This window comes from Oikopleura dioica, chromosome PAR (assembly GCF_907165135.1).
Source record: "Oikopleura dioica chromosome PAR, OKI2018_I68_1.0, whole genome shotgun sequence".
Taxonomy (NCBI): domain Eukaryota; kingdom Metazoa; phylum Chordata; class Appendicularia; order Copelata; family Oikopleuridae; genus Oikopleura; species Oikopleura dioica.
In genome coordinates, this window is record NC_137293.1 from 11,053,150 (window position 1) to 11,075,526 (window position 22,377).

General features: G+C 40.6%; 8 protein-coding genes and 1 non-coding gene across 9 annotated transcripts; 4 read left to right on the forward strand and 5 right to left on the reverse strand.

Moving 5' to 3' along the window:
• Nucleotides 1-4,082: 4,082 nt before the first annotated feature.
• Nucleotides 4,083-8,886, forward strand: LOC145702907 (protein 60A-like). The gene is made up of 9 exons (XM_081780203.1): nt 4,083-4,378; nt 5,826-5,928; nt 6,516-6,588; nt 6,631-6,729; nt 6,961-7,106; nt 7,208-7,382; nt 7,707-7,914; nt 8,095-8,223; nt 8,269-8,886. Exons 1-9 carry the CDS (start codon nt 4,253-4,255, stop codon nt 8,404-8,406), a joined length of 1,197 nt encoding a protein of 398 aa, XP_081636329.1. The 5' UTR covers nt 4,083-4,252; the 3' UTR covers nt 8,407-8,886.
• Nucleotides 8,887-9,057: 171 nt separating this feature from the next.
• On the reverse strand, nt 9,058-9,506 carry LOC145702836 (glutamine synthetase-like). The gene is made up of 2 exons (XM_081780120.1): nt 9,251-9,506; nt 9,058-9,206 (listed from the first exon to the last, which is right to left on the reverse strand). Exons 1-2 carry the CDS (start codon nt 9,382-9,384, stop codon nt 9,092-9,094), a joined length of 249 nt encoding a protein of 82 aa, XP_081636246.1. The 5' UTR covers nt 9,385-9,506; the 3' UTR covers nt 9,058-9,091.
• A 315-nt stretch (nt 9,507-9,821) lies between these two features.
• Nucleotides 9,822-10,725, reverse strand: LOC145701803 (glutamine synthetase-like). The gene is made up of 5 exons (XM_081779018.1): nt 10,688-10,725; nt 10,439-10,641; nt 10,230-10,396; nt 10,117-10,185; nt 9,822-10,075 (listed from the first exon to the last, which is right to left on the reverse strand). Exons 1-5 carry the CDS (start codon nt 10,700-10,702, stop codon nt 9,822-9,824), a joined length of 708 nt encoding a protein of 235 aa, XP_081635144.1. The 5' UTR covers nt 10,703-10,725.
• Nucleotides 10,726-10,819: 94 nt separating this feature from the next.
• LOC145703965 (uncharacterized) lies at nt 10,820-11,679 on the reverse strand. The gene is made up of 2 exons (XM_081781380.1): nt 11,105-11,679; nt 10,820-11,058 (listed from the first exon to the last, which is right to left on the reverse strand). The coding sequence occupies exons 1-2, from the start codon at nt 11,457-11,459 to the stop codon at nt 10,901-10,903; spliced, it is 513 nt and encodes a 170-aa protein (XP_081637506.1). The 5' UTR covers nt 11,460-11,679; the 3' UTR covers nt 10,820-10,900.
• Nucleotides 11,680-11,850: 171 nt separating this feature from the next.
• Nucleotides 11,851-13,091, reverse strand: LOC145701804 (fibroblast growth factor 14-like). Its single transcript, XM_081779019.1, has 6 exons — nt 13,019-13,091; nt 12,472-12,642; nt 12,294-12,430; nt 12,151-12,253; nt 12,030-12,103; nt 11,851-11,880 (listed from the first exon to the last, which is right to left on the reverse strand). The coding sequence occupies exons 1-6, from the start codon at nt 13,089-13,091 to the stop codon at nt 11,851-11,853; spliced, it is 588 nt and encodes a 195-aa protein (XP_081635145.1).
• Nucleotides 11,869-11,972, forward strand: LOC145706234 (U6 spliceosomal RNA). The gene has a single exon (XR_014134670.1). It is a non-coding gene; the product is annotated as a U6 spliceosomal RNA (small nuclear RNA).
• Nucleotides 13,092-13,835: 744 nt separating the features above from the next.
• LOC145701805 (uncharacterized) lies at nt 13,836-17,378 on the forward strand. Its single transcript, XM_081779021.1, has 10 exons — nt 13,836-14,239; nt 14,285-14,603; nt 14,829-14,848; nt 14,917-16,213; nt 16,251-16,423; nt 16,464-16,692; nt 16,734-16,860; nt 16,898-17,015; nt 17,052-17,171; nt 17,213-17,378. The coding sequence occupies exons 1-10, from the start codon at nt 13,836-13,838 to the stop codon at nt 17,376-17,378; spliced, it is 2,973 nt and encodes a 990-aa protein (XP_081635147.1).
• Nucleotides 17,379-17,437: 59 nt separating this feature from the next.
• Nucleotides 17,438-18,179, reverse strand: LOC145704495 (uncharacterized). The gene is made up of 2 exons (XM_081781948.1): nt 17,808-18,179; nt 17,438-17,767 (listed from the first exon to the last, which is right to left on the reverse strand). The coding sequence occupies exons 1-2, from the start codon at nt 18,102-18,104 to the stop codon at nt 17,516-17,518; spliced, it is 549 nt and encodes a 182-aa protein (XP_081638074.1). The 5' UTR covers nt 18,105-18,179; the 3' UTR covers nt 17,438-17,515.
• Nucleotides 18,180-20,550: 2,371 nt separating this feature from the next.
• LOC145704083 (uncharacterized) lies at nt 20,551-21,409 on the forward strand. Its single transcript, XM_081781515.1, has 3 exons — nt 20,551-20,713; nt 20,793-20,933; nt 21,249-21,409. The coding sequence occupies exons 1-3, from the start codon at nt 20,570-20,572 to the stop codon at nt 21,330-21,332; spliced, it is 369 nt and encodes a 122-aa protein (XP_081637641.1). The 5' UTR covers nt 20,551-20,569; the 3' UTR covers nt 21,333-21,409.
• Nucleotides 21,410-22,377: the final 968 nt, after the last annotated feature.

Here is a 22,377-nt window from a genome sequence, read left to right on the forward strand (position 1 = left end):
CTCCGCCAATCGGGACATCGCAGGCGCCACTCTGGCGCCAGCAACTTCGAAAAAGACACCTTAATTCGCCGCCCTAGCTCACGCAGTATTTTAACTTACAACTTTCAGCTATTATCCCCAACTATACATTACTCAAGGGTTTATACACAAATCCACGGGGAGGAGAATAGGCACACGTTTTGTGTATGATAATGTGTTTTCGCAATTCACTCTTAAAATAAGCGATTCTAACGCACAGCTCTTATTACTAATAAGGTATTAGTCTCCAATAATGGTATGTCAATTGGGAATTAAGAACCTACAATAATTAAACTGCCCTACAAACCTACGCTACGGAACTGAATACTCTAACATTTGTACGTGTCCTCCTTACAAGAGCTCGCATATTCGCGCACGTGATCCCGAATCGGATCTCACCACAAGTTCCGAGAGTGCCGAGTATGATGAATGATGCGCCGGAAGCGGAACTCTCAACGCGACTCTTCAGCCTTTTGTCCATCTCTGCATAAGTTCTCTCACATCCGCTGCCAAGGAGAGATTCGCGCAACAAGCACGACGGACTAGTGTACTCAAATAGAACTTGGTGATAGACTTGCCGATTTGTTCGTTAGAAACATAATGGCGAAAGTGATTCCCTATGTGTGCCTAAGGTGCCATTATTACGTTTGGCGCGACCAGGCAGTGCCAGGCGAGGCGACGCGACGACTGGAGCCCGAAGTCAAATACTCCAAGGTCGATCAGAATGCTTCACCATTCAATGGATACTTCAAATGTGACAGCTAGAATCTTTCAAGAGGATAAAGTTCAATCAACATAAAGTGGTCTCTTTCTATGGTTCCGGTAGAAGAAGGAACAAGACTTGTTCAACAAGTCGTTAGCTCCGCTCAAAACCCCTGATGGACTTCCTTCACGCTGATTTCGATAGCAAGTCATTAGGAGCAGGGAAGGGCCAATTAGTGGCCTCTTTAATTAGCTCAAAAATCAACCGACTGGTCGATTAGAGCTCACCGCGGCGCGCCACTCTGTCCTTCTCCTGTTCTCTATTCTTCCAAACAAGCTCCGTCCAAACTGTGCGTTGAAAATATACTTTCAAGAAAGGGATGTTTTTATGATGAATTCCTGCGGCCGAGGGATTTCTATGCTCACTCGCCAAACCTAAGAAAATGGATAAAGCCGACCGCAAAGCTTGAAATCACCCTGAATCGAAAAGGAAGCAGTTCGCAAGCTGCCTTGAAATGGAGAACTATCTCTTATCGATGCTTCTTTTTGACTATACGGAGCTTGATACGAGTATTTGTTATCCCAATCACTCACGAAGAGTTTGAGTTGTTGCTACACGCTTCGTGCAAGTACTCAATTTCCGGCGCGTGTCAATTTCCGACTCTCTCTTTCATTTATTTATACAATCAATAATCCTTCCCTCTCTCCCTTTTCTATTTTGTGCTCCCTAATTCAGCCCAAAAAGAGCGCTAATTCTTTGGTGCCACTTTCACGGAAACGAGACGTAAAGGATGCCACTTGACTCGGAGGAGCTTCCGGCGCGCTACTTTCCGGCCAATTTTATGCTAATGCTAAAATTCCTAAGCGATAGCGGAAATAGCGAAGTACCTCCAAGAATTCAAATAAACATTGCTCGTGAGTTACGCGCGGTGATGAGCTACCGTACAAATTGATTTCGATTTCACTTCAAGTGTTGTTTATAATAACTGGGTAATATTGCGTCAGGCCAAGGTTAATTGGGTGCCTTCCGGTCTGGATCATCCTATTTCATGGATCTGTATTTTTAGCCAAGCAAATACATCTTCAAGAAAACAGCTTGTGTGGCAGTATCGAAAGCAATGCTAAAATAAGTAAGTATCTCTAGTAGAAAAAAGATTTCAGGAGCATCACTTTCCTTATTCGAAAATATACACCACCAGTTGGTTGGACGTTTTGGTGGCTACTGCAAAGGTAACTTTGGCCTGTGCGGCTCCGGTCGTCTGGCCCGGTCGTCGGCCGCGCAGTAGTACCAGACGGCAAGGGGGACTCAAGGGACCCATCTCGGAGCTAAGGGGCTCCATGAGCAGATCATCTGAGCATCACAAAACCTCCTCCACCCTCACTAAGCGCTTCCGCCCGTTCAAGTGGGCTCTGTCATAATTGCCGCCCCGGACAACCTCATTTTCAAAATCAGCTCTTCCGGCACTGAGATCCTCTGCTAGTCAAATCTCTCGACATTTGTGAGAAAATGGGTCGTCTCCATCGAAATATTCAAGCATCAACTTCTATTTTCAAAACAAAAAGTTGATTTTTACCAAACCGGGGCGCCATAAAATGCACATTTATCCTCTTTTTGACAAGTTGCGCTTTGCATTTTCGCGTTTACTTATGTCTCTGAACCTATTTGTTCGTCCCCTTGTTTCCAAAAATAAACAATAAAGCCATCACACGGACCGCACAAACAATATAAGACTCTGTTTTGAGGAAGATTTGCATTCCAAAGGTCCATTTCACGGTCGCTCAGGCAAAGAACGATAAACGAGTTCTTTCTTCTCTTTCTTAGAAAGTCATTTTCAACATCAGTTGAAAGACCTTTCATAATTTTAAGTAAATTTTTGGGAGAACAAGGTGATAAATCTGAAGAAACTTTCTCTTTGAATTGAAATGTCTTGTCTGAATCAAAACGATCTAAAGATTCAACGCTGAGCTTATCCTAGAATGATATTTACGAAGTATTATGAGAGAGCCGTACCCAAAATATTTGGCTGGACACATTGGACTCGATGCCGTCTGCATCGCGCGTTCCAGACATGGCGGCACCACCGTCTCCGGTGTCCAATATGCACAATCACGTCTTAGACCCACTATCTGTCACGCTAATGACTAAAATTTGAGTACCTTCAAGTATAAGATGACTTTTTATATTGTAAAATAAAAATTCAAAAAGAAAAATTCTTCGAAGAAAAAAGGACAAAAAATATTTTTCTCGACTATTTACAGTAGAGAAAATTTGAAATCAAGGAAGAGAACGATTTATTAAATTATAAGTGACTATTATTCCCTGATATTTCAGCTCAGTAATGAACAAGTAATGAAAGATCAAGAGAAAAAGAGTAACAGGTGGCTCGCGCTCTGAAGCTCTTGAAAACAGGTGGCGCTACTGCGCCCAACCACTAGGCAGTTGGCTCCAGCTTGGCAGCTACTCTAAAACGACGAGACAGACCTTTTTCTTCTTTCCCAAAACGGAGTTAACAGTTTATTCGTTCCTATCTTTTAACAACAAACATTGAGAACAGAAAACAAGAGAGTACAAAACAGTGACCAGAGATTTTTATGAAAAACGGAAGAAAATGTTCAGAAGAAAGAAAGAACACTGGCTGCTGAGTATTTTGATATTGCCACTTGTTCATGCCTATGGACCTATTTATACAGAAGGAACTACAATCACTCACAGGAACGGTGCTTAGAATTTTAAAGAGATTTGAGGGAAATTGATCATTTTCGAACAGAAAACTTTGAGTTAAAAAATAAGAGATCAAAAGAATTACCTCCGGATGATCATGATTATTTTCGAAGATGAAAGAGCTCGTAAAAGTGATGTCCTTTATGTCGACAGGTAGTTTCCTTCCCATGAGTAAAGGAATAGGGATATTGTGCGAATTTCGGTTTTTGCGTAATTCCATTTCCGTCGGCTATAAATCCTGTAGTAAAAAACGAGTACATCACACATCTGAGCTCAACTTGGCCTTTTGATCTTTTGAGCCGCTTTACGTAAAAATTATAAAACAAGTGAATTTATCGTTATTTTTTCACGCTTATCCCTGGCAAGCCCTTTCTTGATTTTTTACCGCGGTGTATTTATTATAGATGTGAAATGTTATGCTAAACATCACTAACATGAGACGCTATAAGGTCAGGAGAGGAGCCAAACAACGATTTAAAATTTCACCTTTCTTGGCTTTGAAAATATATTTTTTTCTTTTCAATAAAGGTCAAATAGAATTTACAATGAAAAAATCAAATAACTTCTTTCTTATTCAAAAAAATTATTCAAATCCATTGATGCGTTTTTAACGAATTCAATGAAAAATCGGAAAATCAAAGCTAAGCACCTCGAAACAGGAGTATCAGAAGCGTCGGCCCCGAACGACAAAGAATAAAAGAAGAACTTTTAAACGCACTTGGCATTCCCGCTTTATGGAACACTCGATCAACGAGGAATACGGGCCCTGGTATCGCGACGGATCCGACCAAGAATTCCTTTTCGATTTTCATGCTCGACATGTACAACAAAATCACAGAGCCGAAAATGGGAGGGTCGACAGAAATCGCGGTTTTGAGTAAACCTGCGTTGAAAGTCAGGAAATCGAGGAAATCTGGATCGATTCCCTCTTCCAAGGTAACACTCTCAATAAAACAATAATTCAATTTTTACCTTGCTATGAAGCAATAAGCAAGCCTCAAAACAATAAGTCATATTTAAAAAACAAGTTCGCCAAGCTTATCAAGATTCAAGTGTACCAAGGGAAGTGAAATCGGAATTAATTGTTATTGGCATTTTACCGGGCCGGGGTCACCGTTTTCTTATTTTGGAAGTGCCACAAGAACCGGATGTACAATTCGCCATATTATCACATAACAAGCTTTTCCATAAGTGACAAAATAAATGAACCACCACTTACCAGTCGCGTTTACTTGTTTTCTCTCTTTCGAAAACAACAAATTATCAACACGAGGCCTAAAACGGTCTCCTCAAGCCAATGAAAATAAATATTTTACGTGCGCATGACGGCGTAATCACCTCCTTTATCCCCATAAATCAGGGCCAGAACGGCAGGTCAGAAGGTTTTCTTTGCCAAGACGTTTCTCAGACCAGAAATTGAAAGAACTTTCTATGTAAAATTGACCCCGTTTAATAACATTTGAAACAAATAAAAAGAAAATAATGAATCAATCATCGTAAAATAAGGACTTTTAAAAATTCCACTCAAGATTTATTTGTCACTTCCGCTGTAATCCATTCCAGATTACAACCTTCGACCTCCTGAGAACGCGCTTTCTTTCGCGCCGGAAGTATCCCCCGTTCCCAGAAACATCGAAAGGGATGAACATTCTTGTGGCCTAGTGCTTTGCGCCCTTGTCAAAGGCTCTGTTTATTGAGACAGGAATAGTTTTTGCAAGACGCATTGCGCCCAAATACTTCCGATTAAAACCTTTCGCGCTGTGTTTGCCTTCTTCCGCTCTTTGAGGAATTCTAGCGCTTTGATAAGCCGAGAACTTGGAACAGAGTAAAAATAATATGCATTCGTGGAAGAATTCTAGCCCTTCTGCTTTGTTATAAACCGGATCGAAGATACAAGTAATATCAAATTCATCAAATGACTTGAATAACTAAAAATTTGAAATTAACCACTTCCGCCAAGTCATAAGCCGGTAATTTAAATGCGCTTGATTCTGATAGATCCGACTATCCGTTGTCAAGTCATTTTCATTGCTCGCGCTTCGACAGAAATATGGTTATAAAAGTCCCCAATTATGGAAATTTTATCGAGACCACCCGAGCAGATCAAAGCTCAAGTGTAATCCACTGGGAATGAGTTGTGTTAGCTGGCATAAGCTCGCATCGAGAGGAAGATCTCGATACAATCGCGAGCAACAGATTTTCCGCTCAAGTGGATGAAGATTTACTGACCGAGTCAGACGTAAAAACTCACTCTGTCAGCCTGTCAGAGCATGTTGCCCTTGATAAATATAGACCATTATTTTTAGCTTCAAAAGACGACTAAAAGCTAGATTTATGAATTTCCGGTTTTGTAGCATTCAAACTTTACAATCCGCGTTTTTAGACTTTCCTCTCAAATATGGAGCTTTCCACCGATGATTTGCGCGATCGAAGTGACCGAATCGTCACCATCCTGGACTCCTCTGTCACCCGTCAAAAGTCAACAGGTAAAACGACTCTGCCCCTTCATGATGATTAAAATTGTGATTTTTGCTCTTGAGCCTGTCAAAATCCAAATCCAATTGAAATAACATCGCTAAATCTCAGCCGCCGGAAGTTGCCAATTTTAATATGATTTCAATTCAAACGAGATTTTTCTTAGACGATTTCTTGTTAACAACAGACTTGGTATTAAAATCGTCTGGTTTAAAGTACCGGAAGCAATTTACACCACTTTGGTGGCGGCTTGCGGTGCTCCGCCCACAGAATCAAAGTCGGTGTCTTTTTTCTTTTTGCAGCAAAACTTGATCGCCGCTTTAGAACTGATCCGTGCCACGGGTATATCTTTGCGTATTTGATTAAGTGGCTTAGCCGTAATCTCGTTGATTCATTATTTTGGTTTCCGGGAGCGCGCGGAGAGCTTCCGCCGGCGACGCTGCGACGCGCAAAAATCGGAAGTGGATACCCTAAAGCTACTTTCGCGGTTAATTTTCGAAGGATACTTATACAGAAAAAGAGTTCGCCGCACTCTCGAATAATAAATACAAATGCCCAGATTAATCGAGTTCAGGAAGTTTAATTCGAATATTTGTAGTGGAAGAATTTGGCAAGAAATTCCTCTTCACGATGAAAAAAGACGACGATCGTGATCTTTATGCGTCCTTGAGGTGAGTTCATTGATGTCGAACACTGTTCAAATACTCTTTTAGAATTTTCAAGGCGTCGGCAGATGTCGCCTTCGTCGATTCTTTTGGCAATCAGACGCTGAGTGTCGTCGCTTCAATCATCAATCCGGGCCATGGTGGAACGTAAGTCAACTGGGGATGAAATGATTTAACCGGGGAATTTTGGTAACGTGGCGAATTGACGTCATCTGCTCGCTTTTGTAGTTGCCATAATCGTTGTTGATTTCCATTTATGAGCAGCTCGGCGCTAAAATTCACACCACTAATCTTATCTGTTAATTGCTACCTTATAAGGATACAACTCATTGCTCTGAATAATATCCAAACAAACAAGTAACACTTTGTTTAATTCAGTTTCCACCACGACACGATTTCGATACTAAAAGTCAAACCGCTCGACGAAGGCTGGCTTGAGATTGATCTCACAAAAGCTGTCATCACTTGGATGGATCATCCTGAGAGAAACCAGGGCATTTATTTGAAAGTTCTCGATCACCGAGGTAAGCAAGATGAAATCATTTTCTTTGAAATTATGATTCAAAGGATGACTTGAAAACAACGAAGAGTACAAATTCGAAATTTCTAAAACTTTCATTTTTAGCCGAACCACTGCCCCTAAAACATGTTGGAATCGACCGTGTAGAGGAAACAGAATTCATCCCATTTCTCGCTGTATATATCAATAACAAGGACAAAAAACTTCACCCTGAAAATTCAACCAACCTTCCACAGGCTGAGCACGAGCGCACCACCCGCGCAGCACGAGAATATTCTGAGTAAGTACTCTAGGAAATGAAATTTTTACCATCGACAACGAAGATAGAAATAATCGTTTGCAGGGGCCATAAATCACAGTTAACCTCTTCCCTGCTGAGACTGCTCGTTTCTCTGGAGCGCGCAGGTGGATAATTGGGCCACCTGCTCAGCATCAAACTGTTTCCTCTGGCTCACTTTCTCTCGAAGAAAGAAAAGCCGAGCAGCTCACACATGCAAAAATATAAAAAATATGGCAGTTTTTGTCAGACCATATAAGTTCGCTCTTGAAATAATCTTCTATTTCGTTATTCATAATTCATCATTTTTACAACCTTCTTTTTTAGCTCCGACTCTGGAAACGCATTTTCGGACGATTCTTCCGACGACGATAGTTTCTCATCAGATTCGTCTGCTAGAAGAACGCGAAGAAAAAGCAAAAAAAGTCGAAGAAAAGGAAGCCGAAAACGAAAGAATAAGAATCGAAACAAGCGCAAGAAGAAGATCTGCGGCAAGGAGAAATTCTATGTGAATTTCCGCGAGATCGACTGGGGGGTAAGCATAAAAAGAAAACAAGATTTAGTGACCACTTATTAGCGTCCAACGAGTTTAGCTTCGTAATAAGCGCGTTATCGAGTTCGCAGAAGTCCGGAAACATTTTCCGGAAGGCAGCCGTTACCCCGGAAATTATAGTCTACGAGAGTAGATCACATCGTGTCTAAATCATTTCTTCAGGATTACATCTTGGCTCCAGAGGGTTATCCAGCGTACAAGTGCAGCGGAAAATGCTCGCTAGAAAATGTGGGCAAAGACGATGTTCCGATGACCAATCATGCGATCATGCAGGCGATGATGGCGAATATTGTAATATATTTCAAATAAACTTTGCGTTCTAACTTGAAATTGAAGGATAAACGCATCGAATGCCCGAAATGCGCACCGCTGAAGCTCGAAGCGATGACCATTCTGTACATGGAAGAGGACACGAGGCGTGTAACACTTCGCAAGTACGACGATATGGTGGTGAAGAAGTGCGGCTGCCATTGAAAAAAGCCTTCGTACTCCTAAACTACTGTGTTGCGGCTGAAGGAAGACAAGCCGCACAGTAGCCATCTACCTCGCAGAACGGAAGCCGATGAGCCCAGTCTTGACTAGTCGCGTCTATTTATTTCACTGTATACTTTCTTTCCTGCACTCCAGTAACGATACAGTAGGTACAAAATTATGTTATCACTCTCTATCTATTACCTCACCAAAAATCATCGTCGAAAAACCTCAAGTTCAGTTTCACTACTCTCTTCCCTACTGTGTCATTAGAAAGTTAGCTTGACTTGTAAATAGTTTGTATGACAATCTTTGTACATAGCTTTCAATGTTTTTAATTTATATTAAATATCTATAAATAAGTAATTATTTAATTTGCTTTTTTGCACACGAAACCTGCCAGAAGTTCAGTTATGTTATCAAACAGGATTGCTTTGAAGCTATAAATCGAGATCCTGGAATAAAAATATTTCTGTCGTTGAATTTCTCTCATTGAGCTTGAAATAAAGGATCTTTGTTGTCTCCTGCGAAATAAACTTAGATGAAGTTGAGGACCTGAAGTTGTCATTGACAACTTGTCGAATGAATAACTCCAGGTCGAATACAGCCACGGTTACAAAATTATAAAAAAATATATTATGATGATGGTACTATAACAGTTGGTAATTTGCAGTTAGAATAAATTTGCTTAGAGACGAGATTCGGCTTTTCGTTGCAAGTCCTGAAGGTCGGTCTGCGAGAGTTTAAGATCGCTTCGTGTGTTGACGCAGTCTCGGTTCATCAAGTCGATCATTTCAGGGGCGCTGAATTGATATGATTTTTTTAAAGAGATTGACTAGTAATTTACCTGTATTCCAAGGCAATATCACCAGTTTCATCAAGAATAGTCGTTCTGCACATGATATCCGTGACTGTGTAAGGGTCACAGTTTGAGCTTGGTCGTCGATCCTCAAAGTATCCGAATCCGACCTCGTCGACCATTCGCGGAATTCGAATCGAGCAGCCGCGGTTTGCAGTTCCATATGAGAACTCTGTCACACTTGAAGTCTCATGCTGCCCAGTAAGTCGGCGCAAATTGTCTCGACCACCTTGTGGATCGTACGCCTAGAGAAAGTACTATTTTCGAGCTGAAAAAGAAAAGAAGACAAAAGAAGACATACCTTCATATGCAAATTGTGTCTTGTCTCGAGCTTATTGATGGCGTCAATGATGTGCGTTTTTCCTCCCTAAATATTTTAACAACAAGTTTTCTAGTTTCAACTTACAGGTTGTCTCATTTTCTCTGTAGAATAGTTGATGTGGCAGCCGGCTCCGTTCCAGTCACCCTTCATTGGTTTAGGATCAAAGCTTTGCAAATGGTAAAGAACAACTTTCGATTACTAAAACTAAGTTAGTTTTACTTAAGAAATTTTTAACGATTAAATTTGCACCACATTCCTGACAACGACGCCAAAGTCTTCGGCAACTCGGCAGAGCAAATATCGAGCCATCCAAAGCTGATCGCCCATTTCGATGCCCTCGCAAGGGCCGACTTGAAATTCCCACTGTGCTGGCATTACCTCTGCGTTCGTTCCAGAGATCTGGATGCCGGCGTAGAGACACGCTCGGTAGTGCGCCTCAACGACATCTCTGCCGTAAATGTTATTTGTTCCAACTGCGCAATAGTAAGGTCCTAGATCGGTTAATACTTGTCAATGCAAATTAAGCGCTTACCCTGTGGTCCCGGATATCCTCCCTTCGGCCATCTGAAGGGATGACCATCAAGATCAAGCATCGTCCATTCTAAGCGTTTACAATTAATAAGCGCTTGGAAAATTTTAACTTACCTTGTTCCATGCCAAACCAAGGCTTCTCTTCTTCGACTCTTTTCATGGTTTTTGAGCAAGAATGTCTGTGATTGGTATCTGCAGGAGTGCGGTCATAGTTCAGAACAGAGGACAAGACGAGGATATGCGGGGCGCCTCGGAAAGGGTCAGGGAAAATGCGAACAGGCCTAAATCAAATCTACTAAGTAAGAAGTGGAAAAAATACTGACTTTAATAAGCAATCGGAGTTGCGACCTTCTGCTTGGCCAGTGGATGAACCGTCAAAGTTCCATTCAGGGAGCTCCTCGATTGTCTTTGGAACTGAATCGAGAGTCCGGCTCTTCGATCGCAAATGCTCGCCCGTGCCGTCGATCCAAACGTACATTGCTTGGCATTTCCCCCCGCAGTCCAGTTTCAGGTACTTATTTAAAGCCTAATTCAACTGTTTACCAATGCAACAAATAATTAGGAAAAGTTACCTGTCTACTTGACATTTTTGAGTGACTCTAATGTCGCCTTTCTATTAACTGATTCAATTTAACAATTATCACGTGTGTTCAAAACATGTTCTAGAAATTAAATGAAAACACCAAACATTTATTTTTTGATAATTTATTGGGTTCACTTTAAAATCAGTCAGTAAATCACTTCTGATAGAGGAAAAGGAACAGGTTTGGCTTCTTTTGGATTGTTTAGTTTCCGTAGAAGGAGTCCTTCATCCATTCGCTGAGAGGAAGACCGTTTTGAGCAGCAGCGGCGTCAATCTTGTTCATAAACGCTTCTTGCTCATCGAAGTGCTCAGGTGCCTGGAAGCAGTTTCGGCAGACTGATGTAGTTTCAGCGCCGTTATCTGAAAAATATTAACATTTGACACGAAATAAAAAAGGTGGACTTACGATCTGTCTCCATCTGGTTGCACTCAGTGGCACTAGGCATTTGTGGGCAAGGTCGGAGGTTATGCTCTCGCTCCATTTTGCAGACGTCGACCTGCTTGCATCGAGACTCGACTCGGTAGATCTTGCCTCCTCGTCGTCGCTCGACCATGCTGCAGACTTTGTCCTCTCGGCAAGAGATTGGGCCTCCTTCTCGTTCCCATGCTTGAGCTCTGCACTCTTCCCAGTTGTTTCCTTCGCACTTGAAGCAGGCTGGGCCGTCAAATTGCTTACCCCATCGAGGAGTATCGACGAGAGTAGCGTTGCCAGCGAACTGGGCAACAGAGACGGTTGCGAGAGTGAATCCGAAAAGTTTCATTTTTTATTCTTTCTTTTTTGTGTCAGTTGTTGATCTGATGGTTTCAGTGGAAACTTCGGGTTCATTTTATGCAGCCGGAAGGGCACTCAGCGCCATCTTTCAAAGTGCTTACCCAAAAATATACGAATTACGCAAAACAGAGAGCTTAGCTTTTTTTCAAGGAAGTCTCAGAGTCAAAGGCTTAACATTGTTTTACAATTTCTCTGGTGGACCAGTGAGCTTGCAATACGTCTTGCCAAATTTCTAAAAATATGACGAAGCTGACGACCAACAAAAACAGATTAAAGCCTTTGTGTCCACGTATCTTTCAAACGATCTCAACGAAGGAAATACGAACCATAACGCAGTACCTGAATTGCATCGCGCGCAATTTGATTTAAATGCATAAAACTTAAGCTTTTCCATCGTAGTGGCTTCGGCCCTACATATATTAAAATTGGAACGATACAGAGAAGATTAGCATGGCCCCTGCGCAAGGATGACACGCAAAATCGTGAAGCGTTCCAAACTTTTTTTCAATGTTATTAATCGAAAACTGTGAACTCAGAGTTTATTCTAATACAGTCAAACCATAGCGTTGCTTATAATCTCAGGTTTCTGAAACGCATCAATTTCTTCTTCAGTCGGAATCTTCAGCATTTGCGCTAGAATGAATCGAATAATCCACGATAAAAAATCATGATTTTTTTACTTGAAATTGGTTTTGGAAGAAAGTGTCCTTCTGGTTTTGTTTTGGAAGTTTTGTATCCCGGTCTCATTTTGCCAGATTTGGAAACAGAGAGAAACATCGGTTTCTTAAAACTACTCGAAGAAGATAATTTTGAGTAAGAGTACCAAGTTATCGGGGTTCTTGTGCGAGACAGAGCTGTAAACGCACCAGTAGTTCTCGAACGTGGCTTCTTTGAATTGACAGTCGCTATTGAAGACTTCTGAGAGGTAGACTCTTGAAGTTTCATTCATCGCCACGTAGGCTACAATTCTGATAATTTAAGATTCAGTCAATTAACCCAACCTAACGTGTCAATATTTTGAATAGCAACTTGTCTGAGCCCAATGGGAACCAAAAAGAACAGCGTCTTCGAATCGCCCGACTCGGCACAAGCTTGGAGAATTCCTTTTTCCACTGCCAAAAATCTTCCGTCTCTGAGTTGCAATTCTGTCTTCACCGCCCGAACTTGTTGCTCTTAAAAATACATTATTTTTCATACTTTTTTGAAGCTCAAATTTGACCAGTTTGTTTCAAACACTGCTTTATTGATTGCTTTCTCTTGCTTTTATCAATTAGGCTATTCCTTGACATTTCGCGTTAAAAAATGAAAAACTTTTTAATTCTGGATTAGAGAAGCGAGACGGACCTTTAGAAATGCTAAGCCGCGTATTTTTCATTGTCGCGAAAGTGCCTTTTGCTGTTTCGTTTTGGTTACTCAGTTTTTAGAAAAAAAAGTAATGCGAGATTAAAAAGGACGAAAAGTGATTGAGCCCCTAAGATAATGAGAATCTTAATTAGACAACTGTTGATTTATAAAGTTGCCAATTAAAATCCTCTTAAGTTCGAATACCTTGGAGAATGTAAATAAGAGCATTTGTGATAGTGCTCAGAATCTTGTGCGAGGCACTTCTCTCTCGGAGCATTTTTAAAAACTGCGTCCTTCACTAAAATGACAGTTCATCCAAATAATCGGCGACAAATTGCTCATTAACGGGAAACTCTCAGAAGAAATGGATTATGCGACTACTTACCAGACTTCTTCTTTCCGCTCTTATTCTTCTCGTTCAGCCTAACGTTCTCCATCTCGCCCGATTTTCTGACGGGAGTCTTGAATTCCTTTCAGCAAAAAACATTCGAAAAAAATCTCAAAGCGCTCTCATGAGATATTCAAAACCTACCAGTGGAAAGGCATCTGGAAGCAACGAGCCCGGTTGAGCTCTTCTATTCACGATAACGCCCTCTTTCTTTATTCAGGATGCAAAATAAGACAGTTTAAATCTCCAAATAATGCGAAAATCTTTTCACAGTACTGTAAATAACTGTTATTCATCCCAAACAAAAATGCTGCAGCTGTTTCCTCCATCATTGTCTCTTTCGATTTATTCATCCTAAGTTATGAAGTGAAATGAAGGATAAATTCATTAATTATTCAAGCAACTTATGACTTGGATGCTTCCATCAATTGATTTTAGAAAATGAGCATTATTATGTTTTTTTTTATCTTATAAGATTCTCCTGATGAGTTAATTAACCCTAACCCTAACCCTAAAAGCCTTCTAGTAACACCTGCAATCTTAATTTTCATTGGTAATCAATAAATTTTCTAACTTCCTGTCGCAACATTGGCTTTCCGTTTTGATTTCAGCCAACTAAAAAATGAAATCAATATGAAGATTTTACTATTTTTTGCTGTTTCGATTAGAGGATGGCTCTTCTCAGACTTTATTCTTTCCAATTTTCCCTATTTGAATGAGATTGATGCTGATTTTCTGAAGAGAACAACTTTTGGAGAGATCGATTTTGTCAAACTCGGAGAACTTGTTGAACAAGCTGAGAGAAATGGACACCGAATGGTTTTGGAATCGATTATGGAGGAGATCCTTTGTTTCGAGGAGCGCTTTCTTGATAGCTTTTCGCCACCAGAGGGATTGCTGGTTGAGGCACCAAGGTTGAGACAAATTGTCGCGAAGCTTTTAAACCCAGCTAAACAGGAGTCGTGGAGAAAACTTGAGGTGTTCATCACGAACACCACTCGTTTTGAGGATCAACGGCAACTGATGAATATTTTTGAGTAAGCTTTTTTTGCATTTTTCTTTTATCTCAAAAAAATGTTCAGATCTCTTCCTTCTTTACAAGATGAGTTCACTGACATCTACCGCTCTGCAGACCCATTTATCGCAGAAAAAGCTCTGTCTCGTTTTGAGCGAGTAAGAAGAAGTGAAAATGATGCTGCTCCGAAAGAACAATGCTGTGACAATCTTCTTTTCAAAAAGAGTCTGTCGAACCCAGAGGAAGAGCTTAAGTTCTACAAATCGAACTACTACAAAAATCGACCGGTTTATACGACTTCAGATGGAGTTGAAGCTCTTTGGTGGTTTGAAGGCAAATCTGGTGGACAATGGGTGCACGGATTGCTTGACGATCTAAGGAAAAGAGTAAATCTTTGGATTATTTATTTTTTATAAATAATTTATTGCCAATAAATTGAAGGTCACGTTTTAGAGAAAAATAGAAGAAAAATAATGCACAATAAAAATAGATATTCTGAAGTACGGGTTTTATAGACTTTTTATAGATTCTGCTTCATTTTAATCGATCATACTGAGTCTGAGAATTGTCGCATTACTATTTCTTATATCAGGACGAATTGGTACAGATAGTCGACGTTAGGAGCGTCACGGTAGCACCTGCTACCTCCAGATTGCCTAAACTTTTTCACCTGTAACATAATGCAGCTCTTATCAATAGAATCGGAGAAAAATCAGTTGGCTGGGAGCTTTCCGAAGAAACAGTAGCTTGTCCCGACCAAACATTCCGCTGGCAAGACAGAATTGAATGCTTGGATGTTTGTGGGACCGAATTCGTTGAGCCAGAGTCAAATTACGGATTTATGATGATTTCCAACAACCATGCACATGAGCTTTCCTGCCCATGGATAATCGACTCGAGCTGTAAAATCATCGAGCTCCAACTTATGTCTGTAACTGATCGCTACAATTGCGCCTGGGATTATTGGATGATAGATGGGGAACGTTTCTGCATAGAAGAAAACCTCCCACTTTGGGTTTCAGGACGAGAGGCGAAAATTCATCTCGAGGCTTCAGCCTTGCCAAATGCTTTTACGATCCGATGGAAGTGTCGCGGGCAGTTCTTGGAAGGCGAAACATGTGATTTTCTTTGGATAGATTTACTCAAGAGATTTTCACTTGTAAACGGAGAAAATGCAGACACGGAAGTTCAAAATAGTCACGGAGACTTATTCAAGCTTGGATCGTTGTCTTATTCGATTTTGAGTATTCTGAAGTCCCAGACTTTAGACGAGTTTGACATAATCAAAGAAACAATGATGGAGGACTTTGAATCAGCTTTAGAATCAAGGGATCTTGAAGAAATTCTCGACGACAGTCACTTTCTTGCGAGAACAGGGAGTTTCATCCGAGCAAACTTTGAAGAAAATATTGATGATTTCGCGCACTTGATGACTGTTCCACTCGTTCTTTTGAAATTTAACGTAACAGCGCTGGATTTCGGCGGAGAAACGACAAATGAAAGCATCATAAAAAGCCTGATTATGATCATGGAGTCAATGACGTGCAGTACATTCGACTACTGCCAAGAGTTGAAGAATATCTTCGAAGCATTGTCTGTTGAGGGTTTTATGGAAAGAAATTTTCCCGAGTTCGCAGCTGTTGAAAAATCAAATGAAGCAGTTTTCTATTTGATTGGAACCCTCTCAATCTTTGCTGTCATTCCTGCATTTGCTATTACTCAAAAAGTCAGGAAGAGCAAGTTGTTCAATGATGGCAAGATACCAGAAGAACTAGACAGCTTTTTGCAAGAACTAAAAGACTCGAACGAAGAACAGACACTCCGTGAGATTTTCGTTCCACTAAAGCAACTAAAACTCGACGCCAATTCTTGCGAACTGATTGGAGAGGGCTACTATGGGAGGATATTGAAGACAAAACTTCATGACCAAGAAGTTTGCGTGAAAGAAGTCACTGGAAAGTCGGACATGGAGGTTCTACGCTCGATTCTTGAGCAGGTGATGTTTTATAAGGAATATTTTTTGATGATTTTAGGCGCATTTTTTGTCAAAACTTGAACACGAAAATGTAATGGGTTTATCTAATTTGTCCTGGTCCGCTGATGGAATGCCTTTAATAATTATGCCGCTCATGTCACGTGGGAGTCTTTTATCATTTATTCAGCATGAAATCACTGAAGCTCCATTGACAACAACTCTTATCATCAGGTTACTGAAGACATAAACCATTTGTAAACATTTTACGTAGATTTGCCCGGGATCTTTGTCGTGGAATGGAGTACCTATCTGGCAAGCATATTATCCACCGTGATTTGGCTGCTCGAAATTGTCTTCTCGACACAAATCTCAATATCAAGATTTCCGACTTTGGCCTCAGTCGCATTTCTAAATCAGCCGTAGAAGAAGCTGAAGTTGAATATATCATAAAATCTCAAGACCTTGCTTTACCTTTGCGATGGGTGGCCCCTGAAGGAAGAGTTTTTATTATATTATACCTATAATTTGATTATTGATGAAGTTATTTGAAAAAATCCTTGAAGCCCTTAAAAATGGACGATTTTCTGTCATGTCAGATGTCTGGTCATTTGGTGTTCTCTTCTGGGAGATGCTCAGTCGAGGAATTCGGCCATATACCGAGCTTCGGAGTAATCTTTGTTCAGTTACGATTGCTAACGTTTTTAGACGAGAGCATTGTTGCTTACCTCGAAAAAGGCGAACGACTTCAACGGCCGAGCTATTGGCAAGACGATGAAGTCTGGAAAATTCTACTTCGAACTTGGCATATGAATCCCGATGCGCGGTAATTATCCGGTAATTTCTTTCTCTTCCTTTTCAGTCCGACTTTTCTTGGGTTGTACGAGTTCTTCAAGCATCAAAATCAAAAATACATCCGGCTGGAAGCAGAGACGGGTTTTCTAGCGACAATTGTTCCCCCTAAGAACGAAATCATCTTCCTGTAAGGCTTTTTTATTCCAATTTTTCAACTAGTGAGCTCAGGATGAACGCGAGCGATCGAAAACCAGCTCGACGCAGTAGCTTCAATCAGAAATATAGAAGATCTTCTCAGTTCTACATTCCTTCTGGAGCTAGCATGACCAATATTAGTCAATTCACTGACAATCCTAGAGCATCAATGAAGAAGCATGGCTCTTCATCTTTTTGAAGTAGGATTCGAAGTGAACAGAAATTTATGTTATCTTGATTTTATTGTCTGTTTGAAATGTAAAGGCTGCTTCCGGCTCTATACATATTTATTATTTCCATTTTTGTACAATCTACAATAGTATCTCGGTTCATGTTTTATGTTATTCTTGCAGCGCTCGGATGAAGCACACCTTCGGTTGAATTGAGGAATATTGCCAAGTCAGTAGATCGCCTCGTCGAGATGTCAAAGACTTCCACCACGTTTGTTCCTTTTTCATGCCCTCCAAAAAGCCAAATTTCTCGGCCGACAATAACAGAGGCGTGTTTGTATCTTACGCGATTTAGTTTTCCTATTTCTTCCCATTGGGAATCGTATGACTTGAGCCGCAATACAAACATTTCAACTCCCTAAAAGTACAATAACGAAACAAGCAAAAATCATAGGAACCTGATATCCGCCGGCAATAAATGCTTCGTTTTCATTAGCAACCATCGTCGTCGTTCCAATTTTGAAGCTAAGCTCTGGTCCCTCTATCCATCCTTGTCTCCTGTTGAACAAAATTTCAGTTCGAGAATTCGGGTAGTTTGCTCCAGCCACAAGTAAGCCCCAATTAGTTGCCGCCATTCCTGGTCCTCTGGATCTGTAAGTTAGCATTGGGGGAAATCTTTCCCAGTGTTTCAAATGCGGCGGCATCATTTCGCAGGTTTGACCAGCATTAGCGTTTCCTCCACCGCAGATGATCATCCTTTCTTGATAAACCAATCTTTGAGGTCACAAACAGTAAAATTTTGTCATTCACATAATTCTGTGACCATCCCTGCACAGGCTGCAGAATTTCTTTGGTGCTCAAGAGAAGGCAAAGTCTGCCAAAGAGTTTGCTTCAGCATAAAAACTTGATTCATCCTTCCAATGTGGTCATGGCCAGCTACGATCAGATAATTTTGAAATATTGCAGCACATGAGCCAATAAATGTCATAGGCTGGTTTTCTTCTGGTAGATGGTGGTGATACTTGAACAACTCGCCGGAAATCGGATCGATGAGCAGTGACTTTTCTTCATTCTCTCTCCCTCCGAATATAATCAACAGAGCTAGGAAGAATTTGAATTAGATCTTTTCCTTTTCATCTTACAGCAATCCTGCGTATTGCATAAGACGGACTCTTCGCTGTCGATTCTTTGGCAGTTTTCATGTCCAATATCCCCATGCTTGCACGTTCTCTTCCTTGATTTCACTCCTCCACCACAAGTCTTCGAGCACAAAGTATAACTTGACCACTCGTTCCACGTAATCCTGCAGAGATGATTGCGCCCTCCACATTTTTTACGCTGTTCTCAAGCTTGGCATCACAAAGAGTTCAATAAAAAAGATGCTACTCAGCATGTTTAAATTTTCAGATGTCAACACCTTTCTGCTCCCAATGCAGCTTGTTTCCGCATTGCAATGACGATGTCGTCGCATGATGCCACGTTCGCACGTCGTCGAGCACGGTGACCAATCTGACCAGCTTGACCAAAACTGATTTTCAATCTACAAGCAGTTTTAATGATTAATGAAATTGTATGAATCCGGACATACCGAAAATTTCACGAAAGATGTCGTTTCTTCAAACTTTTCTTCTAAATCTTCAATTTCTTCCTTGAGCTTCGTCGACTTATCTAGCACAAATTTCTCCATGTTTGTGATTCGATCCATTGCAATTTCATCGTTCGATTTTCGCCGAAATGCAAAGAAGGAGAATTTTCTCTCATTCGGGGTCACAGGTGGCTTGCGAGTCGGCTTGACAGTTGGGGGCTCAGTTTTTTGTGGTTCAGTTGGAGTTATGAGCTCCAAAAGATTCTCGTTGATTTTGAGTTCTGTTTGTGATCGTCGTTGGATTGTTTTTGCGCTTTTTAGAGCACTCAAATCGATTGAAGTTTCCTTTGCTATCAAAAGTTCTTTAAGCATTTTTTCGTGAAAACTTTTTCCTCTTTGAACTGTTCCTAGATGCAGCAAGATCAGAGTTTGTTGTTGATTAATCTTCTTCTGAATTTCCAGCTCTTTCTCTACCTCGATCATTCTCAGCTTGAGTCTTCCCGCCAGAGTCTGCGAAAGCAGCAGACTCAACAGCAGGATCATCATCGTTGTTTAAAAGTCTGCTGAGGTCCTCTAGTCTGATATCGAAATCATTATAAAGCTATAAAATAAAGATATCAAGGACGCTATAAAAAGCAATGCGCAATAAAAGATGTTATAGCACGTTACCTTGTCGAGCACTGGCCCTGTCACGAATCCGTCAACGCAACGGGACGCCAAAGTCACACTCAGTTCGAATAAAAGATCCATCCACAAATATTGTTCCTCACTAAGCTGCGCACAAATAAAATTTAATGATGGATAAATATGACGATCAACAGAGCGACTTTCAAGTTTACCGAGGAAATCTAAGGTGGTCTCTTTCATCAGTCGCGCATTCAAAAAATCACCTCTTTGAGTCAGAGGATTCAATGTCGAAGTAAGGGCGTGTTGAATATGCAACTCAACAAGTAACGGAAGTAGTTCTATTCAGTACTTCTACATCTAGCGTCTATAGGAAGACTGAATTTCTAAGAATAGTGGAGTAACAACTTGACCTTTCTCGGAAAGAAAAACATCAGTTTTCACGTGAATTATGCAATCTCTAGAATCCTGAGAATCAAAATAAAGCAAATCCGAAAAAGTTCAGTTGTCTTTGTTTGCTGGATAAGGTAAGTCTTCCAGTTTTTTTTAATTAAAAAAACTCACCAGAAACATCTCTAAAGCCCAAATTGTGATGCAAATATTGAATGAATAATTTCGATGATAATTTTTTAGCTGTGTAAGTTTTAATAAATCCAGATTTGAAATTTTAAGTCGTGGAAACCCAAACTTTAAACAACTGGGAGCGGAATGCGCTTCACGTGAGTTGTGGCTTGTCGGTGGCTGACAAAGCTAGGTGTGGCGCGTAAACAGTCAAAAATTTTAATTTTGTCTTCACGTGCTACAGAGGCTGCTCATTAGCATCATAGCATCACATTTAACGCAATGCGAATATTCGTAAGAATTAAAGGATGAATGCGGGTCTTTATCGTGTAACGAGGGACCTCTCTTTGATAATTTATGTCTCGAGAATAACTCGAGAGAGTCTAATTAAATCAGCATATTCAAAAATGAAGTGCTCGAAGGTGAAAATTTACATTTCAGGGCTTGAAAATGAGCGAGTTTGGTGGGAGAATGCTCTTCAGCGGTGCCAACTACCGTCGAGACCACCAAGTGAAAGTCGACCCGCCCATGTCCGAAATCCGCTATCTGACCCGAGACGATCCAAAGAACCCGTGCAAGAAATACCGCAAAAACGTAAGTTGCATAACTCTTCAAGAAAGCAACCTGCGGAGCTTGACCGTTTTGAATAATTTTGTCATTCTTCGCGTTCTAGGAATCGGCAGGCGAGATCGGATGGACCGTTGAGAATCTCTGTCCAGAAGAGCAAAAGAAACCGACGAATCTGGACGGAAAGTTCTTTGGCTTCACAAAAGGAATCTTCCGACGAGCCGCAGACCTACGAGCGTCCCACCAGGTACCATCTCAAAATAAACACTAAGATATCGGGCGCTTATAAATTTAAACACGTTCCTTCAAGAACTTTATGTTTACGAATTTTCCGAGGAATTTTTTAAGTGAATTAAGTTGCTTGGGAGAGTTCTTTTTTGAATAATAGCGAAAACGAAATCTGTTGAAATCTGTTTTGGCAAAAACATATTTATGGTTCATTTAGACTTCATGTTGAACTGGTCATTTTCATTTGCTTCAGATTTTTGCTGAAAGCCGTGAGAAACATCACCTGTAAATTTAAACGTAAAACTCTGAAACTCTTGATTAACATATTTTGTAGCACCAAAGCCCTTACAGCGAACCGTTGAAAACCACGAAGCTCCCGATTCCCCTCAACGACACCAAGCCACGCATCACCAACTGAAGCTTCGACCTAGAGAAAATACAAGCGCAGTAAATCAGTTCTAAAAACTTGTTGCCGGAATAATGTTTTAATTTTCTAAATAAAGACACGAACTAAAAAAAACAAAGATGAATTCAAAGCTTGTGAGCTCTCAAGTTCTCACTGAGCATTTGAAATCTTATTCGTCGCTTCATATGTTTTGCTACCAACATTTAGAAACGCTTTCGTTAGACAGTCTCGGCTCCAGTAACTTTGCCCACTGGATTAGTTTAATTCTTTGTTTTCTCTTTTGGGGTTCAGCGTGGTTGAGAGATATAAATATGATTATGTTAAGCATCCATAAACGCGATAGAAAGTCGCCTTAGACTGATAAATGCACGATCAAATGGCTTATCGTTGAACATGATACTCAAGAATACAAGCTTATCTTTTCTACCTAAAATTTTACTCTTTTGAACTTTCCTGGCTGTAGGAATCTAAACGTCTTTATCTCGCAGATGGCATCAACAACAGTTCCCTACATTTTCCCCACATTATCTTTCTGTAAAATTTTGAGTTCACTGAGATTCTTTATCGGGGAAAACGCGTCAGTGGAATGCTCTCCTTGGTGCTCTGGGAATTTCGCGACCCTGTTTTCAAAATTCCTTCTTGATCGACTCTTTTTAAAATTTAGCTGATGTTTAAGATTGCATATGCGTAAAATTTAGTATACTCCGCACGTTTATATTCGCAGATAGCTACAGAAAGCTTAAGAATATCTTATGAGTGAAAAAACACAGTTCAAAAACAAAGTTTGAGTCCTAGATTTTGGATTTAATTGATCTGCTTAATCCTTTTACAAATGCAATCTGACATGTTCTCAAATAATGCTGGCCTGTAGTGTGCCTTCAGTATCAGATTTAAAAATGAGAGGAAAACGAAGACTTGGAAGTATTTTTTCTGCTTTATTGGCAGTTGGGGTAGTTTGCAGCCTTGTTGTTTTGACGATTTTTAGCACTGGAAAAGTGTATGATGAGCATGAAAGAACCTCAACCTTTTCGACAGGTGCATTGCTAGGTCTAGTTTA

Coding starts and splice junctions, on each gene's coding strand:
- LOC145704083 (XM_081781515.1), top strand. CDS start 20,570: ATGAGCGAGTTTGGTGGGAGAATGCTCTTCAGCGGTGCCAACTACCGT. Junction 20,714..20,792: donor GCAAGAAATACCGCAAAAAC/GTAAGTTGCATA, acceptor TTCGCGTTCTAG/GAATCGGCAGGCGAGATCGG. Junction 20,934..21,248: donor ACCTACGAGCGTCCCACCAG/GTACCATCTCAA, acceptor CATATTTTGTAG/CACCAAAGCCCTTACAGCGA.
- LOC145701804 (XM_081779019.1), bottom strand. CDS start 13,091: ATGCTCCGAGAGAGAAGTGCCTCGCACAAGATTCTGAGCACTATCACA. Junction 12,254..12,293: donor ACAAGAACCCCGATAACTTG/GTACTCTTACTC, acceptor AGTAGTTTTAAG/AAACCGATGTTTCTCTCTGT. Junction 11,881..12,029: donor AGATTATAAGCAACGCTATG/GTTTGACTGTAT, acceptor TAATATATGTAG/GGCCGAAGCCACTACGATGG.
- LOC145704495 (XM_081781948.1), bottom strand. CDS start 18,104: ATGATCATCTGCGGTGGAGGAAACGCTAATGCTGGTCAAACCTGCGAA. Junction 17,768..17,807: donor TTATTGCCGGCGGATATCAG/GTTCCTATGATT, acceptor TTGTACTTTTAG/GGAGTTGAAATGTTTGTATT.
- LOC145702836 (XM_081780120.1), bottom strand. CDS start 9,384: ATGGTCGACGAGGTCGGATTCGGATACTTTGAGGATCGACGACCAAGC. Junction 9,207..9,250: donor GATATTGCCTTGGAATACAG/GTAAATTACTAG, acceptor ATATCAATTCAG/CGCCCCTGAAATGATCGACT.
- LOC145702907 (XM_081780203.1), top strand. CDS start 4,253: ATGCTCGACATGTACAACAAAATCACAGAGCCGAAAATGGGAGGGTCG. Junction 6,589..6,630: donor GATCTTTATGCGTCCTTGAG/GTGAGTTCATTG, acceptor ATACTCTTTTAG/AATTTTCAAGGCGTCGGCAG. Junction 7,383..7,706: donor GCAGCACGAGAATATTCTGA/GTAAGTACTCTA, acceptor CTTCTTTTTTAG/CTCCGACTCTGGAAACGCAT.
- LOC145703965 (XM_081781380.1), bottom strand. CDS start 11,459: ATGAAACTTTTCGGATTCACTCTCGCAACCGTCTCTGTTGCCCAGTTC. Junction 11,059..11,104: donor CAACCAGATGGAGACAGATC/GTAAGTCCACCT, acceptor AATATTTTTCAG/ATAACGGCGCTGAAACTACA.
- LOC145701805 (XM_081779021.1), top strand. CDS start 13,836: ATGAAGATTTTACTATTTTTTGCTGTTTCGATTAGAGGATGGCTCTTC. Junction 17,016..17,051: donor CATATGAATCCCGATGCGCG/GTAATTATCCGG, acceptor CTTCCTTTTCAG/TCCGACTTTTCTTGGGTTGT. Junction 17,172..17,212: donor AAGAACGAAATCATCTTCCT/GTAAGGCTTTTT, acceptor TAGTGAGCTCAG/GATGAACGCGAGCGATCGAA.
- LOC145701803 (XM_081779018.1), bottom strand. Junction 10,397..10,438: donor AACTCCGATTGCTTATTAAA/GTCAGTATTTTT, acceptor GATTTGATTTAG/GCCTGTTCGCATTTTCCCTG. Junction 10,076..10,116: donor AGGATATCCGGGACCACAGG/GTAAGCGCTTAA, acceptor TAACCGATCTAG/GACCTTACTATTGCGCAGTT.